General features: G+C 44.8%; 1 protein-coding gene across 1 annotated transcript in view; it reads right to left on the bottom strand.

The window, feature by feature from the left end:
* The window catches only part of khdrbs2 (KH domain containing, RNA binding, signal transduction associated 2), a 489,568-nt gene that overhangs the window by 184,368 nt on the left and 286,035 nt on the right, over window positions 1–19,165 (bottom strand). Inside the window, exon 4 of the mRNA XM_073056524.1 lies at window positions 16,187–16,333. Within this exon, the coding sequence (XP_072912625.1) occupies window positions 16,187–16,333 (147 nt within the window). The remainder of the gene's footprint in view (window positions 1–16,186; window positions 16,334–19,165) is intronic.

Raw genomic sequence — 19,165 nt, 5'->3', positions numbered from 1 at the left:
GTTCAGATTTGACCAAATAGGCGCAGGATTGCGTTTTAGCAAATAATAAATTTTAGTGCTAACCAAGCATATTTTTACTGGCAAAAGAATTTAGAGCTTCAGACAATAGGGTAATAGAGGTTTAAATAAAATAGAAAAAACATTTATGACAAATGTCAGTTGCTGAATTCAATCAAAAATAGGCAGAATAGCCTTAAAATTCTTTTTAATGGAGACATTGATCATGGAACAACACCTTTTGTCCACTCACTTACTGAGTTTAGTCAGGAGCAGGCAGAATAGCCTGAGAATAATATTTTATACAGAAGTGTTTTATGGAGTTGCATTCTTCATGCCTATTGTGATTCAGAGTAGCAATCATTTCATTCTCCTTTATAGTTGTGTAATAAAGAATGATAATGAACAATCAGCAAGCTTGGATTCTGAATCATTGACCATGGAAACAACACCTTTAACTGAGAGTCTGCAGAAACAGGCAGAACAGCCTTAAAATAATCTTGCTAAAAGTCATCGACCATGGAAACAATAGCCCACAGCCTGCGCCAATCAGTTACATTTATCCTACTTTATTCTTCTAACGTTCCCATCAAAATACCCTCCCAGCTCCAACTCCCTCAGAATAGATTCATTAGCAAAGAATGTAAGACGGACAAAAATAATGAACAAATCCTGTCTGGGCAGATACAAAAGAACAGAACCAGTGGGCTAATTAGGACCATGGCTGCAAATTCTCTTGTAGAGGACAGAGGTGTTGAGTGAGCGCTTTCTATCTGTCTTCCTACCTAGAGAAAAGGAAGTTAATGGGCAGAACAGGGATGGTGGAAGTGAATATAAAAGACAAGATAAAAATAGACTAAAAAGGTGTGCTAACTAGGTCGCTATCACTCAATGTTAACAAATCACCCCGGCGAGCATGGCTGGGGAGACAAATTGGGATGAAGGTAATAAAAACTTTGCAAGCCTGAAGTCATCCTTGGGATTATCAGGTTTAAACCCCACCCCCCTCCTCCCATATCCACTACCAATTGTGCTGAAATGCCCAAAGTTGGGGTCAGTGCAGAGGGTGGTAAAATAAACCTAATAATTCCAAACCAGTCAACCTAACCCCGGGGGGGGGGGGGGATAAAAGCGATCTGAAGTAGCAGAAGGCAATAAGATGTGGATTTGTTAAAAGTTTGATGACTTGGTGAACATGGATGAGTAGATGTTTCTGCCTCCTTTCTTTCCAGACCTGATGAAGGGTCTCAGCCCGAAACATTGACCATTTATTCCCCTCCATAGATGCTGCCTGACCTGCTGAGTTCATCTAGCATTTTGTGTGTTGCTCTGGATTTCCAGTGTCGGCAGAATCTCTTGTGTTTATGAGCAGGTGAGTATAGGTATTGGTTTATTATTGTCCTAAGACACAGTGAGCAGTTTGCCTTGCACATTGTTTACACAGCGCATTCTGCTACAATAAGTTGAAACAATAACTATGCAGAATAAAGTATAAAAGCTACCAGAAAAGTGCAGGTAAATTAAACGATAAAAGTGCAAGATCAAAATGAGATAGATAGTGAGGTCAGGAGCCCTTATGAAGCCTGTACAACGGTCTGATAACAGTGGGATAGAAAATGTTCTTGAGCCTGGTGGAAGGAGCTTTTAGGCTTTTGTATATTTTGCTCAATGGGAGAGAGGAATCAGAATCAGGTTTATTATCACCGGCATGTGATGTGAAATTTGTTAACTTAGCAGCAGCAGTTCAATGTGATACATAATCTAGAAGAGAATAAATACGCAAATCAATTACACTATACGTATATTGAATCGATTAAAAAACGTGCAAAAATAGAAATACTGTATATTAAAAAGTGAGGTGGTGTCCAAAGATTCAATGTCCATTTAGGAATCGGATAGCAGAGGGGAAAAAGCTGTTCCTGAATCGCTGTGTGTGTGCCTTCAGGCTTCTGTATCTCCTACCTGATGGTAACAGTGAGAAAAGGGCATGCCCTGGGGGCTGGAGGTCCTTAATAATGGAAGCTGCCTTTCTGAGACACCACTCCCTGAAGATGTCCTGGGTACTTTGTAGGCTAGTACCCAAGATGGAGCTGACTAGATTTACAACCTTCTGCAGCTTCTTTTGGTCCTGTGCTGTAGTCCCTCCATACCAGACAGTGATGCATCCTGTCAGAATGCTCTCCATGGTACAACTATAGAAGTTTTTGAGTGTATTTGTTGACATGCCAAATCTCTTCAAACTCCTAATGAAAGTATAGCTGTTGTCTTGCCTTCTTTATAACTAGATCGATATGTTGGGACCAGGTTAGATCCTCAGAGATCTTGACACGCAGGAACTTGAAGCTGCTCACTCTCTCCACTTCTGATCGCTCTATGAGGATTGGTATGTGTTCCTTCGTCTTACCCTTCCTGAAGTCCACAGTCACCTCTTTCATCTCACTGACGTTGAGTGCCAGGTTGTTGCTGCAGCACCACTCCACTAGTCAGCATATCTCACTCCTGTACGCCCTGCCGTCACCATCTGAGATTCCACCAACAATGGTTGTAACATCGCGAATCTATAGATGGTATTTGAGCTATGCCTAGCCACACAGTCATGGGTATATAGAGAGTAGAGCAGTGGGCTACGCACACGCCCCTAAGGTGCGCCAGGGTTGATCGTCAGTGATCACCAATCCGCACAGATTGTGGTCTTCTGGTTAGGAAGAGGGAATGTCCGATGTTGTTGGAGTCTTTGACTGTGCTAGCTGCTTTACTGACGCAGGGAGAAGTATAGCCAGGGTCTTTGGGGGGGAGGAGAGGTGTGGTTTAGGGTATACCAGAAATGTGCAGCAGAGATTGTATAAAAACCACCATATTGGTTGAATTATACCACACTTTGGTTTGGATGACACAGCCATGGGAACATTTTCCATAACATGCCATAACAGTTAGTGTCTCCTTCATTGCTAACACTTGAGACAAGCCCATGGGGAGTCTATGGCCAACTCAGCGGGGTGGGAGGGGGGAACGGGACGGCGCCTTCGCCACAAACTCTTTGGCGCCCACTTCTGTGCTGTTTTGGGGAACCTGAGAAATGAGATGAACACCAGATCTTTTTGTATTACTGAATGCAGCCTTGGTGGAACAGATTCAGATTCAATTCATTTATCACACGTACAGTTAAATATGTTAAATAATACAGTTAAATTCATTTAACATACAGTTAAATATGTTGTTTCCGTTGACTAATGCAACTGAAGGAAGAGCTTCTGCTGATGGTCTTCTGTGCTGTCCTCTTCAATGGTTTAATTTGATTCTATAATTTACCAGTTTGTGCTGGAAGCAGTTATCCAACAGACATTGGCTACGTCACCAAAGACAACTGGCAGTGAGGTGAAGATGGACAATCATCGGTGCAGATGTACAGTACGCACATCATCTCTATCCATGGTGTCCTGCACCGAGAGCTTCCTGCAGGGCAGATGATGCACTGGAGATGAAGACACAGAGACCTTCATCAATGGATCACTGGATTCCAAGATGAACCCACTCCTACCATACCTACAGTAGGACTTCCTGTGAACCAGCCCGTCGACATTCACTGAGCCCACAGCTGGTATTCAGCCTGAAACAGTTCTCACAGTTAATCTTCTTTTGTTCCACTTGGTGTCTTACTTTCTTCTTTTTAAGTCTGGAATGACTTTCCAAACTTTTGTAATCACAAAAGCATTCAGTTGCATCAGGCAGTCGTTTGCAGTATAATACTTTGTGCATTTACGTAACGCTGTTCAGTGGAATAAAATCTTTATCTAGTGGGGACTAACTGAAAAAAGCATTCTCCTTTTTATTGTTTGATGCCAAGGTCTTACAAGCAGCTAAAGGAAGAAAACAAAAAGAAATGACAAAGTGGGCATGAGTATAGTAGCAGGCAACATTGAAGGCTGAAGGTAATAGTGGCTGAGACAGCAACTGAATGAATTAAAACAATGAAGGATTTAAGAAGAGTTATGTATTCTGATGTGGCACACATTTCACTCCTTTGTGATTATATCTCGCCTTAATTTACAATTTACAGTTCATCCTGCTGAGTTATTTTTGGTACAAAAACAAGTTGATCACAATTACTGCAAAAAAAATCACTATAAACTACAACAGCTAAAAGACAACTAAATGAAATATTCCCATCTTCAATCAGGATACAATATATCTCCCTCCTACCCCCAGTGCCCACCACTCCTGGAACACCTCCAAAGTGCCTGCACATACTGTGTGTTCTTTTCCCGGGAATACTCGAAAAAATTGCCAGTCAGCTTGGGTGGAGCCCTTGGCTGCCCACCTCCATGACGCAGATAGGTAGTTCAGCCAGGCCCAGCAGCATGGTTACCGAGACACTCGCTTGTTGCAGTGGCTCTCACAGCACTGGTTGACCAAGTATGAAGGCGATGTAACCCGAAGGTGAGGAACTGATGAATTATTGTGGTTCTAATCCATGGCCCTGTTGTCAGCCCACACCTCCACTGGGCCCCATCCCATCTGGATGCATCACCGCTTAGTATAGCAACTGCTTTGCCCATGACTACAAAGAACTGCAGAGAATTATGGACACAGCTCAGCACATCATGGAACCTTCCCTTCCCTCTCTGGATGAGGAAATCCAAGCAACACACACAAAATGCCAGAGGAACTTGGCAGACCAGGCAGCATCCATGGAAGGCAGTAAACAGTCAATGTTTTGGGCCAAGACCTTTCATCATGGCTGGTGAAGGTCTCAGCCCGAAACGTCGATTGTTTTAATCTTTTCCATAGAAGCTATCTGGCCTGCTGAGTTCCTCTAGCACTTTGTGTGTGTTGCTACCTTCAAAGGGCTCTGCATACACCTCACTGCTCAGTAAAACAGTCAGCATTATTAAAGACCCTACCCACCTTGGCATCCCCTTTTTCCCTTCTCTCACAGGGCAGGAGATACAAAGGTATTGAATCTCATACCACCAGGTTCAAGGACATTGTTATAAGACAATTGAATCATTCCCTAGACAGCATAAGATGGACGCTTGACTTCACAATCTTTCCCTCAGACATTACCATCTACCTGTATTGCACTCTCTGTGTGACTGTAACACTTCATTCTGCATTCCATTATTGTTTTACACGCCACTACCTGAGTGCACCATTGTAATGAATTGATCTGTCATGATCAGTGTGCGAGACAAGTTTTTCATTGTACTTTGATAAATAAAACAATAATAAATCAATTTACCAGTGTAGTGCACGGCCCTGATGTGAGCCTGGTTCGGTTTCTAGCGCACAGCTCCATTGTTACGCCCACAGCCTTTCTTCAAAGCCAGAGGATGGTGCTTTTCAATCCTACTCCAGTGCCCTGATCCCAAGCTCTTAACAAACATATTGCTTGCAATATTCATGAGCTATTCAATTGCCATTTAGTACTGCAATGTTAGTGTTAACAATAATGCTTCAACCTCTTCAATACACCTTATGCAGCTTGCCTCTACCATGTTCCACATATCCACCACTCTATGTATATCAAAGAAACTACCTCTGACATCCCCCCTGTACTCTCCTCCAATTACCCTAAAATTAAGCCCTCGTGTACTGGGCCAAATGTTGCAAGAGATAAGAAGGTACAGGCTGGTGCCACAACAGGATGGAGAGGTACTGGGGTAAAAATTATTTTTTTTGAAAGGGTCTTGAAGGGCATTAAAAGGGCTACCTTCTCTGAGGCTGGGTTGCGACTTGTGGTAACAGTGGGAAGGAGGGAGAAAAGGGAGAGGAAGGGGGAGAGGGAGAGGGAGACAGGGGAGGGGGAGAGGTGGAGGGGGAGGGAGACAGGGGAGAGGGAGGGAGGGGGAGAGGGAGATGGGGAGAGGGGGTGAGGGGAGAGGGAGATAGGGAGAGAGAGAGAGAGAGAGAAAGAGGGAGGGAGCAAGAGACTGGAAAAGATGTCGGACACTTGCAGTTCTCTCTGTCAGGATACTGTGTGGCATAGCTTAGTGATTGGTTGTTAAGTATTATTTTCTCTCTTTTACTACTTTATTAACTATTTTCTCTCTTTCTGTATTTTATTCTTTATATAATCTAATAAGGCAATTTCTTACGATATTCAATACGTAATGTGTTTGAGGAAACCTCTTGCTGTTGAATTAGAAAAGAACAAATTTTAAAATATTTAAAATGTTCTGAAAATCTGATAATCTGATGGGCACCACAACTAATAACTAATAAATTTTCTAATTCCTCATTTATGCAATTAACAATTGAATTTCTCAGCCACTATGATGGGATTTAATTAATATGCTCTGGAGCATTACTGCAGGGCTGCAGATTATTGATACTCTGACATACCAGTATGTCAGCATACTCAGGAGGAGAGGGAGATAGATCTGCCAGTGAGGAGGTGGGGGTGTGGAGGGGTTTGTGGGAAGTGCTATTGCCAAGCCCACACTGACTTAAGAATACTTGCAGCACAGACATTACTTTCCGTTTACCTTCCCACCTTACCACATCTATTTTGTCTGAGAAGCAAATTAAGGGGAGAGAATACACTGGGGGTGTTGTCAAGGATTAAATCAGCCACAAGTGCAAAGTTAATTAGTAATTTCTCGGTACAAGTTATTTCACTGTTTTATCTGTAAATACACAAAGGTATACACTCAGTGGCCAGTTCATTAGGTACACTCGTACCCTCGTTCAATAATGCAGATATCTAATCAGCCAATCATGAAGCAGCAACTCAATGCATAAAAGCATTCAGACAGGGTCAAGAGGTTCAGTTGCTGTTCAGCCCAAATAGCAGAATGGGGAAGAAATGTGATCCAAGTGACTTTGACCATAGACTCATTGTTGGTGCCAGACAGGGTGGTTTGAGTATCTCAGCAACTGCTGATCTGGGATTTTCATCCACAACAGTCTCTAGAGTTTACAGTGAATGGTGTGAAAAACAAAAACATCCAGTGAGCAGCAAATCTGTGGGTGAAAACTCATTGTTAATACAGAGGAGAATGGCCAGACTGGTTCAAGCTGCCAGGAAGGTGACACTCACTCAAATAACCACATGTTACAACAATGGTGTGCAGAAGTGCATCGCTGAATGCACAACTATTGAACCTTGGAGTGAATGGTCTACAGCAGCAGGAGACCACAAACATACACTCAGTAGCCACTCTGCATACAGTGTAAAAAGAGGCCATTCAGCCCAATGCCTCCATTCTGACCTTACTATATATCAGTCATTGCAACATTTCCTTTCCCTTCCAGCGGGTACTTTTCATCAGGGTTGATTCCTGATGAAGATGGCCGAGTTTGTCATCCAAACGTCGATTATAATTGATACCTGTACCTGCCTGGAAGCCCGAGAAGAGTTTATTCGTCATATATGCCAGGAGAGCACTAGATCCTTTTTCATTTCCTCTCCCTCTTCTTATCCAGCTTCCTCCTGGTACCAATCACCTCCCTCATTCCGCAGGGCGGCAGGACTCACGTGCACTTTATCGTTTACCTGCATTGCACTTCCCCTGTAGCTGTTACACTTCACTCTGCACGGTTATTGTTTTATCTTGTTCTGCCTCAATGCACTGTGCAGTGATTTGAGCAACACAAACAAAGATTTTCAACATCTGCAGCATCTCCTGGGTAATGATCTGATCTATATAAACAGTATGCAAGGTAAGCTTTTAATTGTATTTTGGTACATTCAACATTAATAAAACAATCCCAATGCTTTCTGGGGAGAAGCAGTTTCACTCGAAGTGATTTGACTTATTAGAGACGATCCCATATTAATGGTCTGTGCCTTTGGTTTCTCCTAGAAGAGGAACTGTCATCTTCTGATTAATCTGTCTGACACCCCGAACTCTAAATGCAGAGTCAGAAAGAGACGGTGCATGGAAACAGGCCCTTGGGCCACATCAGACTGTGGCGACCATCAACCACCCAGCTATTAATCCTGTTTGTTAATTCTCCTCGCATCTCACTACTACATTCTTTCACTCACCTACACACTATAGCAGCAAATTAACTCATTAACCAACATGTGAGGAACCAGAGAATCTGAAGGAAACCCAAGATGTCACAATAAAAAGGTGCAAGTTCCGCTCAGATAGTTCTGGAGGTCGGAGCTGAACCTGCCTCTCTGCTATTTACAGGCCATAGTCCTACTAGCTGGGCCACTGCGCTGCCCACTTGTTTGATATGAATTCCTCTAGACACAGAGAGTCCTGGAATTCCTCAGCAGGTCAGGCAGCATCAGTGGTGTGAGGCATACAGATAATGATTCGGGTCAAAGACACTTCATTAGAGATAAAAAAACACAGAAACAGAGCACAGTACAGGCCCTTCGGCCCACAATGTTGTGTTATTCCTTTAATCTACTCCAAGGTCAATCTAACCCTTCCCTCCTACATAGCCCTCCATTTTTCTATCATCCATGTGCCTATCTGAGTGTCCTTTAAGTGTCCCTGATGCAACTACCTCTACGACCACCCCTGACAATGTGCTCCACGCACCCACCACTCTCTGTGTAAAAATACCTACCTCTGGTCTCCACCCCCTACCCGATACTTCCCTCGAATCGTCTTAAAGTTATGTCGCTTCGGATTAGCCATTTTTGCTCTCGGAAAAATTGGTTCTGTCCATTCTGTCAATGCCTTACTGAGAAGTGCATATCATCGTATGCACTTTTATGTAGTCTCCTCTCATTCTCCTTCATTACAAAAGAGAAATGCCATAGCTCAGCCAACCCTGATATGTTTTCTAATCCAGACAGCATCCTGGTAAACCTCCTCCGCACACTCTCTGAAGTTTCCACATCCTTCCTATAACGAGGCAACTAGAAATGAACACAATACTCCAAGTGTGGTCTAACCAGAGTTACCTCATGGCTCTTGAACTGAATTCTCCTGAATAATGAAGGCCAATACAGCGCACATCTTCTTAAAAACTCTATCAACTTGCGCAGCAACTTTGAGGGTGCTGGGGGCGGGGGGGGGGGGGGGGTCTGTCTGAGAGAAGGAATGCGACAGGGTGGAAATAAAGGAAGAGTGAATGGCACAAGCAGAATGGTGGTGTTGGCTGAGAGAGGGTGGTGAGTGGATGGCTGGAGGGATGTCAATAACAAGAGGATAATTATTTCTAAAATCTCAGGAAGGAGCCAGACACTAGCCTCCCCACCATCGAGGACATCTTGAAAGGCAATGCCTCAAAAAGGCTGCATCCATATGAGAGGAAGGTACAGGAACTTGAAGACACACCCAGCGATTTAGAAACAGCTTCTTCCACTCTGCTATCATATTTCTGAACAGACGGTGAACACTACTTCACTATTTTTGCACTAATTATTTATATTTTAAAATATATATCCCTTATTGTTATTTATAGTATATTTTATGTATTCCCTCAAAATGATGAATTTCATGGCATATGTCAGTGATCATAAACCTGAATTTGATTCTGAAGTACTAGATGCTCCTAATCATTTGACAGTAAATGCTCTGTACGTGAGATGGTTAAATTCTGTGGTAAGCCCTGAAGGTTGTAGTGTAGCAAGAAAATGAGAGGGTCTTACTTTGAGCTTCACTGGAGCATTATGGGAGGTCAAAAAGAGGTAGGTGGGGAACTAAACTGACAGGCCTAGAGTAATGAACCTCAGGACCACCCTTGTAGATTGAATGTTCCACAATTAGGGCAAGCAATCTTCATTTGGCTTCTCCAGTGTAGTAAGGAGCACATCGAGAGCACCTGGATTTCATAGTCATTTAGAAGCAGTGCAAGAAAATTGCCTGAGAGTTGAAGGTAAACTTTTTATCAAAGTATGTATATGTCACTATATACTACCCTGAGGTACATTTTCTTGCAGATATTTACAGGAAAATAAGGAAATACAATAGATTTTTTTGAAAAACTGTACATAACAAGACTGACAAGCATCTAATATGCAAAAGAAAACAAATTGTGCAAATAATAAATTTAAAAAAACTAAATAACGCATGACTTGTAGAATCTTTAAAGTGAGCCTTTAGTTGCACAAGTCTCTTCACCTGTACAGGAAGTTTATGTCCCTGGCCACTGGGAAAGCAGGAGGCAGAATGGCAGGTGTAAGTACCTCCTGTAGTTACACAGGAAGATGTCATGAGATAGGGAGTGCATATGAGTGGAGATGGAATGGTTTCTCTCTGGAATGCTACTATGAGGGGAGAGGGGAGCAAAAGGCAAGGTGTGTTTGATGCTGACATCAGGTGGGACAAGTTGGAAGTTAATGAGGGAGATCCACTGAATGTGAGAACTCTCTGCAGTGAGACGTGGTGTTTGAAAGCAGGGTTCTGAGGAGATCAAAGACACATGGCTGTCTACAGTGAGGGGAAAGGATGGCTGAGGTAAATGCATTATCAGATGGACTGGAGTGGAAGCTGAGAAAAGATGCTGCTTTTGTATTCTATCTGTGCTAATAATTCTGGCATCATCCTAAAGATTAGCTCTATTTGTCACATGTGCATTAAACACAAAGTGAAAAGCGCTGTTTGCGTCAATGACCGCCACAGTTCAAACATGTGCAGGACAGCTCGCAAGTATCGACACGCTTCCAGTGCCAACACAGCATGGGCACAACTTAATAGCCCATATGACCCTGCAATGTAGGAGGAAACAGGAGCACCCAGAGGAAACCCACATAGTCACATACAAACTTGTTACAAACAACGGGGCGAATTGAACCCCAATCACTGGCGCTGTAACACGTTAGACTACCCACTATGCTACTATGCCACCTATCCTGCTTATGGTAATATAGAGATCTGAAACTGTAAATGTGAACTAACCAACATGCCGCCTAAATTTGACATGAAAATTCAGCTTTTGAAACAAAAATGTGAGCAGGGCTTCATGACTTTGTTTCACAGTTAACTTCATGTTAAAAAATGTTTGTTTTGTATTAATTTCAGCAGCTCCAACGCCAGCACATCTTTCCTTTGATAACGTGCCCAAAACTGCTTACTATACTCCAAGGCAAACACGTGGAAATCTGCAGATGCTGGAAATTCAAGCAACACACACAAAATGCTGGTGGAACACAGCAGGTCAGGCAGCATCTATGGGGAGAAGTGCTGTCGACGTTTCGGGCCGAGACCCTGACGAAGGCCTGCTGCGTTCCACCAGCATTTTGTGTGTGAGGCCCCTTTTATTCCTACTCTGCCTTCTGACAATTGGACAACCTTCCATCCATGCTAGTATCTTTTCTGTAACACCACGGGCTCTTATCTTGTTAAGCAGCCTCATGTGTGGCACCTTGTCAAAGACTTTCTGAAAATCCAAGTAAACAACACTCAACACTCAAAGCTGCTGTGCAGGTTGACTCTGTGGTTAAGAAGGCAAATGGTACATTGGCCTTCATTAATCGTGGGATTGAGTTTAGGAGCCGACAGGTAATGTTGCAGCTATATAAGACCCTAGTCAGACCCCACTTGGAGTACTGTGTGCTCAATTCTGTTTGCCTCACTATAGGAAGGATGTGGGAACCATAGTAAGGGTGCAGAGGAGATTTACAAGGATGTTGCTTGGATTGGGGAGCATGCCTTATGAGAACAGGTTGAGTGAACTTGGCCTTTTCTCCTTGAAGCGACGGAGAATGAGAGGTGACCTGATAGAGGTGCATAAGATGATCGTGTGGATAGTCAGAGGCTTTTCCCATGAAATGGCTAGCACGAATGGGCATAGTTTTATGGTGTTTGGAAGTAGGTACAGAGGAGATGTCAGGAGTAAGTTTTTTCACACAGAGTGGTGAGTGCGTGGAATGGGCTGCCGGTGACAGTGGTGGAGGCAGAAACGATAGAGTCTTTTAAGAGACTCCTGGATAGGAACATGGAGCTTAGAAAAATAGAGGGCTATGGGTAAGCCTAGTAATTTCTAAGGTAGGGACATGTTCAGCACAGCTTTGTGGGCCAAAGGGCCTGTATTGTGCTGTAGGTTTTCTATGTTTCTAACATCCACTGACTCTCCTTTCTCTGTTTTGCAAGTTATTTCCTCAAAGAATTCCAATAGATTTTTCAGGCAAGGTTTTCCCATATGGAAATAATCCTGACTTTGGCCTACTTTATTATGCACCTTCAAGTACCCTGAAACCTCATCCTTAATAATTGTCTTCAACAACTTCCCAGCTACTGAACTCAGGCTAACTAATCTATAACTTCCTTTCTTCTGCCTCCCTACCTTCTCAGAGTGGAGTGATTTTCCAGTCCTCTGGAACCATTCCAGAATCTAGTGATTCTTGAAAGATCACTACTAATGCTTCCACAATCTCTTCAGCTACCTCTTTCAGAACCCTGGGGTGTGGTCCATCTGGTCCAGGTGATTTAGACCTTTCAGCTTCCTAATCACCTTCTCCCTAGTAATAGTAACTACACTCATTTCTGTCCCCTGACACTCTCGAATTTCTGGCATACTGCTGGGTCTTCCAAAGTGAAGACTGACACAAAATACATATTAAATTTGTCTGTCATTTCTTTGTCCCCTATTACCACCTCTCCAGTATCATTTTTTACAAGTTCCATATCCACTCGTTTATTCTTTATACATCTGAAAAAACATTTTGTATATCCTATTTTACCTTCCTAGCTTACCTTCATATTTCATCTTTTCTCTCCTTATGGAATCTTTAGATGCCTTCTGTTGGTTTTTAAGGCTTCCCAATACTCTAATGTCCCAATAATTTTTGCTGCATTATATGCCCTCTTTTGCTTTTATGCTGTGTTTGACTTCACTTGTCAGCCACATCCTTCCTTTACAATTCTCCATCTTTGGGACGTATCCTTTCTGTGCTTTCCGAATTGGACACAGAAACTCCAGCCTTTGCTGTTCTGATATCATTCCCGCTTGTATTCCCTTCCAGTCAAACTTGGCCAGTTCTTCCCTCATGTCTCTGTAACTCCCTTTACTCCACTGTAATACTTCCTCTCAAACTGCAGGGTGAGTTCTATCATATTAGGAATTCTTGGTTATATTAAAGGATGGACAAGAAGTAAAAGCATGGAAGTCTAGTTTCATCACAGCAAAGGTCTGAATCTTATTGTGGGCACCAGAGTTTAGAGAGCAAGTTGGAGGAGCCGCACAGTATAGTTACTCAAATGGTGGCTGGGTTGTGGGACTGCAAGGAGACATTCGGGTCAGGTGAATATTGCTCCTTACAGTCAGCAGCAGGAATGGAACCTGATCCTACAGCTGACGTTGTAAACATGCTAACTGCTACACTACTGTGCTGCTCAACATTAATGTGCCATCCGTCTGGTATGGAGGGCCCACTGCAGAGGGTGGTAAATCCAGGCAGCTCCACCATGAGCACTATCCTCGAGGACACCTTTAAAAGGCAATGCCTCAAGAATGTGGCATCCTTTGAGGTTCCTTCATGTCTCCAGGACATGCTTGCTTCTCATTACTACCATCAGGGAGGAGGTACAGGAGCCTAAAAGATACAATCAATATTTTAGGAAGAGCCATCAGATTTCTGAATGGTCCATGAACATTACCTCACTACTTGGCTGTCTTTTTACACTACTTACTTTTAAAAAAAAATATTCCTTATTGCAACTTAGGGATTTTTTTCCAGACTTGCAGTGTACTGCTGCCACAAAACAACTTTCACAACATATGCCAGTGACAATAAATCTAATTCTGATTCTGAAGAGGAGGAATTTTATTTTTTTATACAGCCAGTTGTTAAAATCTGGAGTGCTCAGCAGTCTAAAGGAAATTGGAAGTAGATTCAATTGTAACATTCAGAAAAAAAACTCCTGTAAACTTGTGAGTAAAGATCAGATGCAGTGAGGGAACTGGAGGACTAAATACTGTAGATAACTCTTTCAGAGAGCTAGCACATGGTAGCAGGCTGAATGGCCACTTCTGCACTCTATTGTGCATGTCAAAGATACAGCTTTAGTTTTCTTTCCCTTCCCACAGTAGGAGAGTGAATAATTAGGTCTGAGCACTATTGATTTCTGCAGCAAAATCATTAATCACTTCCAAAGAGATGGGGTGTGGAGGTGAATTCTGTTTGTAGGAAGAAAGGGAAATAAATGTAAAGGGTGCCAGCATCAGAAAGTGACAAAGAACATACATCACTACAGCACAGTACAGGCCATTCGGCCCACAATGTTGTGCCTACCTTTTAACCTACTGCATGATCAGTCTAACCTTTCCCTCACCTCTGCCCCGACTCTAACACAGGTGCCCCTCAGCACCTCCTTTACTCTCTGAACACCCATGACTGTGTTGCCACCCACAGCTCCAATCTGCTAATTAAATTTGCTGATGACACTACACTGATTGGCCTAATCTCAAATAATAATGAGGCAGCCTACAGAAAAGAAGTCATCACCCTGACACAGCGGTGTCAAGAAAACAACCTCTCTCTTAATGTTGCAAGAACAAAGGAGCTGGTTGTGGATTACAGGAGGAATGGAGACAGGTTAGCCCCTAGTGACATCAATGGATCTGGGGTTGAGAGGGTGAACAGCTTTAAGTTCCTCAGCATACACATCACTGAGGGTCTCACGTGGTCTGCACATACCGGCTGTGTGCTGAAAAAATAACAGCAGCACCTTTTTCACCTCAGACAGCTGAAGAAGTTTGGTATGGGCTCCCAAATCCTCTGAACTTTCAATAGGGGCACAAATGAGAGCATCCTAACTGGCTGTGCATCACTGCCTGGTACTGGAACTGTACGTCCCTCAATCATATACTCTGAAGAGAGTGGTGCAGACAGCCCAGTGCATCTGTAGATGTGTACTTCCCACTATTCAGGACATTTACAAAGACAGGTGTGTAAAAAGGGCCCGAAGGATCATTGGAGACCCGAGTCACCCAACTACAAACTGTTCCAGCTGCTACCATCCGGGAAATGGTACCGTAGTATGAAAGCCAGGACCAAGAAGCTCTGGGACAGCTTCTTCCACCAGGCCATCAGACCGTTTAATTCATGCTGATGCAACTGTATTTCTGTTATACTGGCTGTCCTTTTGTACATACTATTTATTATAAATTACTATAAATTGCACATTGCACATTAGGACAGAGACATAATGTAAAGATTTTTACTTCTCATGTATATGAAGGATGTAAGAAATAAAGTCAATTCAATTCATCTTCTACACCTCCAGCAAGTTATCCCTCTTCCTCCTTCACTCCAAAGAGAAAAGCCCCAGCTCACTCAACCTATCCTCATAAGACATGCTCTCTAATCCAGGCAGCATTCCTGCTAGATCTCCTCTGACCTTCTCTAAGCAACCAACAAAACCGTTAACAATGAGGTAGGGCACAGTGGTGCAGCAGGTAGTTCAGCTGCTTTACAGCTTCAGTGACGCAAGTTTGACACTGACCCCACGTGCGTCGAGCACGTTCATTCTGTGACCGTGCAGGTTTCCTCCCACATTCCCATGGTGTGTGGTCAGTAGGTTAATAGCCACTCTAAGCTGTGGAAGAGGAACTATTGGAGTGGAGTTGATGTTGGGGCGGCACAGTTAGTGCAGTGGTTAGTGGAACCCAGAAATCAGGGTTCAATTCCCACCACTCCCTGTAAGGAGTTTGTATATTCTCCCTGTGACCAGGTGGGTTTCCACCAGGTGCTCTGGTTTCCTCCCATATTGCAAAGGAATATGGATTAGGGTAAGTGAACTGTGGGCATGCTGCGTTGCTGCTAGAAGCATGGCACCATTTGAGGACTGCACTGGTCACTGGTATTTCCATGTACATGTGACAAATAAAGCTAATCTTTAACCTTTTGAAGTTAATGGGAGTAGGTCACAGGGAAAATTCATGGGGAGTGGGACTGCTCTGGGAGCTGGCAGGGACTCAATGGGCTGAGTGGTCTCCTTGTGTATAATTATGTTAAGCTCTACAGTACCACAACATTGCTCCGTCTCTTCAATCTCCTGTGTGCAGCATCCCTTCTGATACCCAGCCTCCCACATCACTGTTCCTGTATTCATTACCTTGCCAAGTTCCTGCGGGCTCATTAAGTTCAAGGTAGCAATAGTGACTCCATGGGAGCACCCTACAGGTGCCAGTTGTTGCATTAGCCCGCGATCACTAATAGAAAAAAATGACTACTTCAGAGATTTCTAATTTCCACGTCGTCACTGTAGGAGGAGGCACTACAGTGAGGCAGCTGCAGAAGTGAGAGTGTCTGATTTTTAAAGACCAGGGAACTTACTGGAACCAGGAACTTCTTCACCTCCTCCAGGGCGTGGCTCATGCGTGAATATGCCTCTCCGGCTGGGACAAAGACTTCAATCAGCACGTGGAGGTCATCGCCTAAATGTGCGTACTTGGCCTCTCCACTTTTTCTCAGTTCTTCTTCCTGCCCAAAGAACAAAAATTAATGAAGGTTGTTAAGGTAGAAAGGAAGCAGACGTATTCACAGAATGCAGACCAGAAACAATTCTCAGCCTATGTGCGGTGGCTAATTTACAGGCAGGACCAATGGACAGCAATGATGACTGGCTCTTCAGGGGACTTCATGAGTGCAAGGATGTTCATCCCTCTCAGTTTGCTTGTTGCCTGCCACAGACATCCCCAGCCAGCCAGCTCAGTGGTGGTGCTACCGAGCCTCTTTTGGTAATGGACGGTGAAGTCCCCATCCAGAAAACATTCTGTGCCCTTTTGTGTCCATAAGATTGAAAGAGTGCAGAGAAAATTTACAAGGATCTCGTTGGAACTTGAGGACCTGAGTAATAGGGAAAGGTTGATTAGGTTAGGACTTTATTCCTTTGAATGTAGGTGAATAAGGGGAGATTTGATAAAGGTATACACAAACATGAGGGTATAGATAGGGTAAATGCAAACAGGCTTTTTTCACGGAGGTTGGGTGAGACGAGAACTAGAAGTCATAGTTTAAGGGTGAAAGGAGAATTATTTAAGGGAAACACGAGGGGAGTCTTCTTCACTCAGAGGACAGTGAGAGTATGGAATGAACTGCCAGTAGAAATGGTATTGCAGGTTTGATTTCAAGATTTAAGAGTAATTTGGATAGCTACATGGATGGAAGGGGTTTGGAGGGCTATGGTCCAGGTGTGTGTGAAGGGCAAGAGGCAGAATAAGAGCTTGCACAGACTAGATGGGCTGAGGAGCTTGTTTCTGTATTACAGTGCTCTATGACTCTAATTTTAGTGTCCTTCCAAGGAGATAAACTGACATGAGCTGAAGGAGAGCAAGAGGGATAATGAACAGGGGCATGTGTGACTGCATTTAATGCCATCATATTTGTGACAATCTGCAGTCCCTTGGTAAAACGTGAGCTTGTGTCCCTGGATCATTAATTCAAGCCACTGGATTAGCAGATCTGCAGTGTAACTCTACAGTGCATTACACAGACACACATCTCCTCTCTCCACAGATGCTGCCCGGCCTCCTGACTATTTTGTTAACATTTTCAGTTGTTGAACAATATCCCAAGTGCCAGTGATGTCTGACTTATGTCAAGGGAGTTCTGCATCACAGTTCATTAGGAATGAATGACTAGATCCAAATTTATTTCATCCCACTGAGATTATTTATTATGGTACTGTGGCGACCCACTTCCCAGCGCACTCGAACCGGCTCACAAAGTGGCGCGCACCAGCATAGAGGCCGGTCCCAAAGAGGGCGCCAAGCCTGCTTCACCAGCAAGGGGAAAAGCCCGCGCGCGGGATGGGACTGTGAATATGCGCCCCCTACAGCATTCCCGCCCGGGGAGGGCGGGATCAGGAAGGCTTTAAAGCGAGGCCGCGAAGTTTGAATAAACCTCTTTATACCTGCAGCTCACCGACTCCGTGTCGTTATTTCAGCGCTGCATGTAGCACACCGCTACAATTGGTGACCCTGACGGCCCAAACGATATTTGGACTGGAGATGAACGACACCGCATCTGTTCACGCAGTTTCATTAAAACTGCTAAGCTTCTGGACGCTGCGACCTCACCTATGGTTCCAAGCAGAAGTCCAATTCCACATTTGGCGGATAACCTCGGATGCCACATGTTACTACTACGTGGTGAGCTCCCTCGACCAGGAGACGGCCGCCCAGGTTGAGGAGTTCATACAATCGCCCCCAGCGGACGGCAAATACACAGAATTCAAAGCCTTGCTCATAAGGACTTTTGGACTCTCACGGCGCGAGCGAGCTGCCCGCTTACTGCACCTGGATGGTTTGGGAGACAGGCCACCATTGGCTTTGATGAACGAGATGCTGTCCCTGGCCGGAGGTCACAAGCCCTGCCTCATGTTTGAGCAGGCATTCCTGGAGCAGCTGCCTGAGGACATACGCCTGCTGCTGTCCGACGCGGATTTCAGCGACCCCCGGAAGGTGGCGGCCCGGGCAGACGTGCTGTGGAAAGCCAAGAAGGAGAGTGGGGCGTCCGTTGCACAGATCACCAGGCCAAGGTCCCAGCAGCAAACCAGACCAGGCCCGGCCTGAGAGCCCGCTAACCCCAGAGGCAGGGGTGAGGAGACCAATGAACAATGGTGCTTCTACCACCAGCGGTGGGGCGCAGAAGCCCGCCGCTGTAGCCCGCCTTGCAAGTTCCCAGGAAACGCCAAGGCTGGCCGCCGCTGATGGCTACGGTGGCTGGCCATCGGGATAGCTTCCTGTATGTGTGGGACAAGCAGTCGGGACGCTGTTGTTTGGTTGACACCAGAGCCGAGATCAGCGTCTTACCTCCGACGAGTTACGACACCCGCAACTGAGAACTGGGTCCCACCCTGAGGGCAGCGAACGGCAGCACAGTAAGGACCCACGGCACCTGTACGGTGCGGCTACAGTCTGGCTCCAGCCGGTTCACATGGGACTTCACACTGGCTGCCGTAGCCCAACCACTCCTGGGAGCGGATATTTTGCGAGCTCACAGCCTGCTGGTCAACCTGCCCAGGAAGAGACTGGTCCATGCCGAGACCTTTCAAACGTTCTCCCTGGGTGAAGTCCAGTTGCCAGCCCCACACCTAGACTCCATCACGCTGTCCGACAACGACTTCACCAGAGTCCTGGCGGATTTCCCATCGGTTCTGGCACCGCAGTTCACGGCAGCCATGCCCCGACACGGCATACAGTACCACATCCCGACACAAGGACCACCCCTCCAGGCCCGTGCTCGGCGGCTGCCCCCGGACAAGCTCCGACTGGCGAAGGAGGAGATCAAGAGGATGGAGGAATTGGGGAT

Source organism: Hemitrygon akajei, chromosome 9, assembly GCF_048418815.1.
Source record: "Hemitrygon akajei chromosome 9, sHemAka1.3, whole genome shotgun sequence".
Taxonomy (NCBI): Eukaryota; Metazoa; Chordata; class Chondrichthyes; order Myliobatiformes; family Dasyatidae; genus Hemitrygon; species Hemitrygon akajei.
The sequence above is the reverse complement of the archived record's forward strand: the minus strand, read 5'-3'. Positions and strand labels throughout refer to the sequence as shown.